This window comes from Triplophysa rosa, linkage group LG19 (genome assembly GCF_024868665.1).
Source record: "Triplophysa rosa linkage group LG19, Trosa_1v2, whole genome shotgun sequence".
Taxonomy (NCBI): domain Eukaryota; kingdom Metazoa; phylum Chordata; class Actinopteri; order Cypriniformes; family Nemacheilidae; genus Triplophysa; species Triplophysa rosa.
Genome location: NC_079908.1, coordinates 10,669,693 through 10,678,033, shown reverse-complemented (window position 1 = coordinate 10,678,033; position 8,341 = coordinate 10,669,693). Strand labels below are relative to the sequence as shown.

Below are 8,341 nucleotides of genomic sequence, written 5' to 3'. Positions count from 1 at the left end.
AAATAACATTATCTGTATAAATTGTATAATCTAATTCTTACGTGGGGCTTCTGCAAGTAAGCATAGGTCACACAATTAAAACAATGCAAGACATTTATTAAAAAAGCTTTTGTTATATTTTAATATTTTATCAAAACCTGTTCAGTTGCCAGTGCTTTTTTAAAAACGTAAACAGTAAAGCAAATAGAGCCAAAAGTCCACTACAAAAAATAAAGGTTTACAAACATGAACTGAATAAAATAAAAAAGTATAAAAAATGGAATAAATAAAAAACTAAATTGTATAAAAGGTATAAAAGGACAAACAGTTAAAATCAGTAAGGTGCTTTAAAAACCCTCTTCAATTTCCCTTTAAAAGAAACATCCCGCTGGAATACAAGAACAAACTACATTCAAGTAAATATGACCAAATTTGAAGAAGCGTAACCTTCACGACAACTGAAAGAACAGCATTTTCCTTCGGCTCGTCTTATTTCCCTTAAACCATTTTCTTAAGGACGAAGGAGAATGCAGCACCCAGAGACAGTCCCAGCGCCAGGAAGAAAGTCATCAAAGCTCCTGCTGTCTCTGCATCTTTAGGCTTTACCAGTCTGAAACAAAAAAATAAACACTCTCAGACATGCGGTCATCAGGGACAAAGACTTTTGTTCTCAATGAGAAGACCGGCAATAGCATTTTTGCTGAATTCCTGTAGTTGATTGTCAGTATACAGCCTTAACGAATGCATTTGGTGTTGACTTCTGGAGTACTTACTGTGAAGCATAGCTCATGGAGAGGCAGGCAAAATATCCACTCGTCATGGCAAACAATGACATGAAGACTAGATAGGCCATGTCGTGATCGAATAAGACAGGAAGGTAGATGCGTGGCTGAACGTTGCACAGCATGAGGGCAGGAATGAAAACGACTCGTAATAACACGAAGAGAGGGAACAACCAACTCTGCTTTGAAGGCTGAGTATTGGGAAAAGAATCAAATGAGACGTTAGACAAAGAACAGTTTTAGGTGTTAGCCATTGTTCAGTTTTGTGCTAATTCAGGCTCAGACCTACCCACTGAATACGGGAAGTGAGACTTCTACCAATCCAGTCCATGACATTGAAGACGATGAATGAACACAAAGGCACAAAGATTTTATCTAAAATAAAAAGATCAAAGTGTTTTGAAAAAAAAATGCACAAAGTCTGGAGGATAATAAACTGCTATTTTGTATAGACTCACCTTTCCCCTCAAAAAAGCCTTTAGGTTTTGTATTGACAGTAATTGCTGGGAAAACAGACAATGTGACAGCAAACACGCAAGTCACACAAGACGCCATCACCCAAATCTACAAAAAAAAAGAAAATCCAGTGAAACACTTGCTACTTGCTCTAAAAAGACTGAGACCACTTTGAAAGTCTGTGATTGAGAATAAAAAAATGTACAACGTATAAATGTTACGTTTATATACCTTTTCAAAGACTTGAGGCACAGTTGACTTCTCTTCAGTGGGTTCTTGTTTATGCTCATCCAGTTTGTTACATGATTCAGAATCAGACTCCGTAAAGACAGCTTTACCATTGGCCTCCAACCCACTTTCATCATTCAGTTTCACGTTAACCAATGTCACACTCTCTGTAGCAACAAAAACACAATTCAGAATACAGCAGAACCAGCACTGAGAGGCTTTGTGATTTATCCAGACACTGAAAAAATCTGACACATACCACAGTTATTTGTTAATGGCTCTTTCCTTGTCTCTGCTTTATCAGTGGGGCCACTTTCCAAATAAAGTCGAGCAAAACTCTGAAATATACCAAGCAAGGACATCATTTTTCTACAGTATCAGAAATAATTGCCATAGCGCCCTCTACTATTATTGGCACCCTTGGTACATATTGGTCTGCATTGTTTCTCCTTTTGATCTTTTATTTAAAAAAATCTACAATATTCCAAGTGGGGGGGAATATAACATTATGAAATGTTATATTCATCCCACTCATTTTCTATAGTGTTCTGGGCTGCGTTTCCCAAAACCTTCTTAACGCTACATCGTTCTTAAGTTATACCTTATCGTTAATACTTCTTAGTTAAGTATACCTTCTGTAAGTCATACTTTCGTAAGGTTGGTCTGGACAGCGCTAAGCTATACCTTATCGCCTTTGATGGTTCATACCGCTATGCAAAAAGCTTTTCTACGTCGCAGTTTAATTTCACATATAAAATGTAATATAATAATATAATATAAAATTCTATTTAGTATTAAATTTACATTTTTACTTTAACTTAGTTTTAATTTTACAAATAAAATACTCGGGTTTAATACACTCAGTGTAGGCTATTGAAGTGTTTTCATGAATAAAATGGTCATACACTGATGGTTGGAGACAGCGAATAGTTGTCTTAAATCAAAGACGGCGCCGTCCGCGGAGCCAGTTAGTGTATTTGCACAATTTCATTAGACAACATTTTAGTGCCCTGGCTACCATGTCAGAAGAGAAAATTCTACACAAATTTAGCCTGCCACGGGAGCAAATTCTGCAGCTCTTGCATCTTGTTGGCCCAACTTTGTCGAGACAAACTCGACGGAGCTACCCCCTCAGCCCCGAAAATCAGCTTCTGCATGGTGGCTCTTCGTTTTTATGCCGTGGGGAGTTTTCTGGAGGTGTTTGGGGATGAATATGGGCTGAGAAAGACCTCGGTGTGGCGGTGCGTTCACTCAGTGACAAACCTCCTGCTCCGTCATGCCACCGATTACATACGTATGCCTTTCGCCAGGCACGACGTGATGGAGGGACATCAAGGCTTCCATGCCATTGCGGGTGGGACACTTATCCCTATACACAAATGAGTGATTTACGCCAATAATGTGAATCAACACAGATCGTGGAGAACATTAACACATGATGGCAAACTATGAGAATATAAATGACCCTTTCAAAAATAAGCGAAGCCAAACAGCCAATTAATGTAGCTGGTTAACGCAGAAAACGTATGGCCGTGAGGGTGCGGGCCCGGATGCAAAATGCAAAATTACACACACACACACACACACACACACACACACACACACACACACACACACACACACACACACACACAACACACAACACACACACAACACACACACAACACACACACACACACACACACACACACACACACACACACACCCACACACACACACACACACACACACACACACAACACACACACACACACACACACAACACACACACACACACACACACACACACACAAACACACACACCACACAACACACCACACACACACAACACACACAACACCACACACACACACACACACACACACACACACACACACACACACACACACACACACACACACACACACACACTTCATTCTTTATTTATACTATTTCAGTGAGCCCTGATAAATGCAATTTCTACTATTTCTAAAGCGTTTCTTTATAATAAACATTGTTTTCTCAATACTTTACCCACTCTATAACGCAAGGTAGAGCGAACAATCGACTCTCGAGGCATCGATATCGACCTATTCAGCACCACCGCCATGGACAGCACCTGCTAACGTCACACTTAAGAAGGTTTACCTTAAATAACCTCAAAAGGTATAGTTCCGGGAACACGCCTAGAAAAGGTATAACTTGAGTTAAGGTGTTCCTTTAGAGTCTTCATAGCGCGCTAAGAGACAACGTTATCGGGAAACGCAGCCCAGATCCGTTTTTAACAATGTGGGCTGGATCAAATCAGTGTTTAAGAAATAGCAATATTTTAGAATAAAAAATCTATTTTAGAACCAAAATATTCGCAATAGCGCTAACTAAATGGGACTGGCACAAGAAGTTTATGTTTAGTCAATTTTTACATTAAATGAATCTTGAAAGTTCAGTAAACTAAGGTAAAATCACAATGGCTTGTGGTACCCACCAGATGAGGCAGTATGAGGTAACAGCACAAAGTAATAAGAGTGGCCACACAGGGGGTTATGAAATATCCCAGAGCAGAACTCTCAGAGTCGGTTTCCACTATAGACAAATCAAAAAGACAGCTTTCAGCATAAATCTATTTATTTTAATGTAACTGCCATGAAATAGACCTTACTGGTACTTACGGATGTTCGATAACAGCATGGCAATGCCTGAGAAAATGCCTGCAACTGCCTGGCCGCTCATAAACAGGGAGTTGTATCTTGGAGGTAGTTTACTGACCAGACCAAACAGGCTGCCTTGCAACACTGCTCCAAACACTACAGAAACAAAGTTAAGAGACAGATTATGAACCGAAATGCTTAAATTCAAATTAAAATGACATGGCATGTGGGAAGTTTTACGAAACATACTGTTAATGAACCAGATGGTTGCCATGGTAATGGAGAAGAAGTGGTCCAGGGTCATTTCAACCTTCACCAAACTGGCCGTAAGAATGAAGAGGAGTAAAATGAAGACCATGCTGCCAGCAATCCTCACCTTCTCCGCGATGCTAAACAAGAAAAAGACAAACGCTATTACACTTAGACTTGCATGAGTTAAAAAATGTTGCTGGAATCAAATACTCACTGCTGGTACAGGAAGGAGTTGAGAAATGTGAATAGCAACAAAGGAAGCTGGGCTATCAGCACACTTAGGTTGTTGAACATGTAAGGGTCCGAGTCTGCCTGCTCAGTACCATTTGTGCAGCTTGTACCATTCAAGCGGCCAGTAAAATACTACAAACAAACATAAATGGAGTATGAGAACATAAGAGATGATAGACTTAAGAACCAAGTCTTCAAATGTGTAAAGGTGCGTCTTACATTCATTGCAGTTATGAAGAAGTTCCATGGAAGTAGAGTTCCCATTCCCAGCAAGAAAAAAATAGCAGCTACGAGGCCGCTGTCAAGATTATACGAATACACATTAATAACCCAGCATGATCAACTGATTTACAGTATTCTTGTAAAAAGCACTTCACTCACCTGTTAGTTGATGCTCCCTTACAATGTCTCATTTTGGAAATATCTGCAAAACAGAAAGAATTTTACATGAAGTATGCAAAGTTAATGTAAAAATTACATATTTGTTAGATCATAGATCTAGTGTTTACTGAAACTGGCATTAATACACAACAGAAGTTGTGGTCAAAATAAATAAGACAACAGCTGTGACAACATATAGGCTATAATTCAACAGGGTGGATGTCATAGATTTTGTGATTTACCCACAAGACCCATCACCACATATTTTTTTTAATGTGTATAGTAATATATTTAAATACTATTCTGGAGATTATTCTGCTTTCCGAAATACGTTTAAGAGAGATTTATATAAAAAATACCTGAAAAGAAGCGAGAACTTTTTTTTTTCACTTAACATAATATACAACAAGATGTACAATCTAAACATCACATATACATGTATATACAATACGTTTTCAATAATATGAACATCAATTAACAAAAAGCCAGAGAGCAAAGTCCATTATTCAAATATTTAGAAAAAATATTGTAAGTCTTCATTGCTTTTTTATTAACTGAGCCTTCCAGACTGGTGCAGTAGAGTCCTTAATCTCCTGAAGAAAATGAGAGAAATTCGGTTTGGATCCTGTCCACTTTTTTTTATGTATATGAAATTTTCCCAAAATAATTGAAGGTAGTGTGATTTCCACTGAAAAGATAAATGCAAATATGAAAAACATTTAACTTCCATATAACGTCTGTTTTCTTTCTTATAAAGTTTTCCATATCCACCAAAAAAATCTTAATATACATGCAATTATAAAACAGACGGATGATAGATTCTTTCTCTTTTAAACAGAAATCACAGGAATAAGCAATATATAAATGAAATCTCTCCAACACACTTTTTACTGGATATATACCATGAAGAATTGTAAATGTAACCTCTTTTACCTTATTATTTAAACAGTATTTCTCACTGATACACCAAACTTTTTTCCAGTTTATATTTCTAAACATATTGGACCAAAATAAGTTTTTATGAGTAGCTATTTCTCCTAACATAACATTCCTTATGTGTTTATTAGAACAGCTGTGTTTATAAATATCAACCTCTCCTATAAACATGCTGTCCTTAACATAAATTACCTCAGATGTGACACTTCCACAAGCTCTTACAAAATGTATTAATTGTTGAGGAATGGCATCAAACACAATAGCATACTCTTTTGGTGTAACTGGAAACCCAAATTTATCCAAGAATTCTTTATAGGTTAATAAATTACCACTAGAATTGAAAAGTTGTCTAATTAACACAATATCCTTTTCATACCAACTCTTGATTTTAAAATCACATCTCAATAAAAGATCTATGCCACCCATTAAATCAAACACATGTTTTGGAAATGTATACCACATGCTATCTGAGTTTTTCATGAATTTAAGTAACCAATTGACTTTTAATACATTGTTTAAGGTTTCAAAACTAAGTACAGATAATCCACCTTTGATTTTTGGTTTACATAAAATATCCTTTCTTAAATAATGTGGTCTATTTCTCCATATAAAATTAAACAATGTTTTGTCCAATTCTTTGTATATCTTAGATGGCATATGTAAAGCTAAGGATACATAAACAGATGTTGATATCCCTTCTGCTTTAGATAGCAAGACCCTGCAGAGGGTAGATCTTGTTGAAGCCAGATATTAAATCTACTTTTAATTTTATTAACTATAGGCATGAAATTATGCATACTATGTTCATTTTCCTTGTTTGTGTATGTTAACTCCTAAATATGTAACTGTATGTTTAATAGGAATACCATGTAATTCTATCAAATCACATGATTTAAGTGGAAACACTACTGACTAATTTATATTCATTTTTAAACCTGATACTGAAGAAAATTCTTTAATACAATTGATTGCTTTTATTATCTCCAAATTATTTTTGAGAAAAATTGTGGTATGGTCAGCCAATTGGGACAATTTGAATGTTTTTTCAAATACTCTTAACGTATACCTTCAAAATCTGCTTTTTTAATATGCAAGGCCATAATTTGTGTAACTAATAAAAACAAAAAAGGGGATAAGGTATAATCGTGTATTCCACGATTAATGTCAAATCTACCACGTGTACCAAAGAAGCGAGAATTTAACACTGCGTATATCCTGGTAATGTCACTACACGCATCCGCTCTGATCAAAATGTCATTTGAATGAATGAAGCCACGCTAAACGGTCTATCAAGGCGGACATCAATGGTTAAATATACAATCCCAAACAATACTTATACACCGTCTAAATAAACCACAATACTCGATAAGTAAATTAATAAACCTTTAACATACTATACAACAGGAGTTTATATTACTGAGATAGTGGAAGTATGCGGTGTTTGTCCAAATGTTACTATTAAAATAATAATCATATTTACACATAAATCACGTATCCTTATGACACACATCCAAATCGCGTTATTTCAGTTACTATAAACTTACTGTGGAGGAGAGCTAGCTTCAGATGAAGTCCAGGCGCGCAATGTACTAGGCGCGCGCTCAAACTGCACGTGTGACGCTCATATTTTCCGGTGTTTAGTTAGCACGCACTGGCGCGCGCGCCAAATTACAGACTTGCCTGTTTCCCATTGATCATAAAAAATCGACATATTTACAGTTCACACTACAGTTGCAAGGTTATAGCCATATCACATGAAGATTATTGAAAAGTGAATGTTTATTAAAAAAATCAATGCACGGGTGATAATAAAATAAAAACGCACGGTTAACACATCATTTTATGCCTAACCACATACAATTTATGCAACTTTTTATTCAGGGTACTGTTCTTAAATTCTTAGGACAAACTAATTTCCCTGACTTTTCCAGTCTAGATAAGGATTTAAAAAATCTAGCGAATATTCTCACTTAACGTTACTGACGATTAAAAATGACATTTTAGAGATCATACGGATTTTTTATCATCATTGATCTGTTATTTCCAAGTTTCCAAGACAGTAGGAACATTTGAAGTCTGAAGTCATTGAAGTTTACTCACCGAGTCGCAGTTAACCCTCGCCGTCTTCCCTTACAACAGCATCTATGGTCCTGTCCCAAATGACGCACTTCATGTGGACTTGCGGTCTCGTGGACTTAAATTGCGCATGCTCGCCAAGTCTACGAGTCCGTAGAGTGTCTCTCCATTTTTAGAGAGGCTACTCGCTGCAGAGCAAATGGGTGGAGCTTATTCGTAGCTCCTCCTCGCTAGACGTCCAACGAGGAGGAGCACATGTCCAGCGAGGAGGAGCTACATCGCAGCACTGTAACTCAAGTGGTGCTCGCTGCAGAGCAAATGGGCGGACGTTAGACGTCCAACGAGGAGGAGCTACAGACCCAACGAGGAGGAGCTACAGATCACATCCAGAGA

At 37.1% G+C, this 8,341-nt stretch overlaps 1 protein-coding gene across 1 annotated transcript; it reads right to left on the bottom strand.

Moving 5' to 3' along the window:
• Positions 1 to 57: 57 nt before the first annotated feature.
• On the bottom strand, positions 58 to 8,097 carry slc29a2 (solute carrier family 29 member 2). The gene is made up of 13 exons (XM_057360627.1): positions 7,973 to 8,097; positions 4,937 to 4,979; positions 4,775 to 4,853; positions 4,539 to 4,687; positions 4,322 to 4,461; positions 4,094 to 4,228; positions 3,910 to 4,007; positions 1,705 to 1,783; positions 1,449 to 1,612; positions 1,220 to 1,325; positions 1,051 to 1,136; positions 753 to 952; positions 58 to 589 (listed from the first exon to the last, which is right to left on the bottom strand). The coding sequence occupies exons 2-13, from the start codon at positions 4,966 to 4,968 to the stop codon at positions 478 to 480; spliced, it is 1,380 nt and encodes a 459-aa protein (XP_057216610.1). The 5' UTR covers positions 4,969 to 4,979; positions 7,973 to 8,097; the 3' UTR covers positions 58 to 477.
• Between the last annotated feature and the right edge of the window lie 244 nt (positions 8,098 to 8,341).

What these genes read in the sequence shown, in the direction of transcription:
- slc29a2 (XM_057360627.1), bottom strand. Translation starts at nt 4,968, where the DNA reads ATGAGACATTGTAAGGGAGCATCAACTAACAG. An exon ending in TCTTCATAACTGCAATGAAT is followed by an intron (nt 4,688 to 4,774) that starts GTAAGACGCACC and finishes GTTTGTTTGTAG; the next exon opens with TATTTTACTGGCCGCTTGAA. An exon ending in TGCCTCAAGTCTTTGAAAAG is followed by an intron (nt 1,326 to 1,448) that starts GTATATAAACGT and finishes TTTTTTTTGTAG; the next exon opens with ATTTGGGTGATGGCGTCTTG.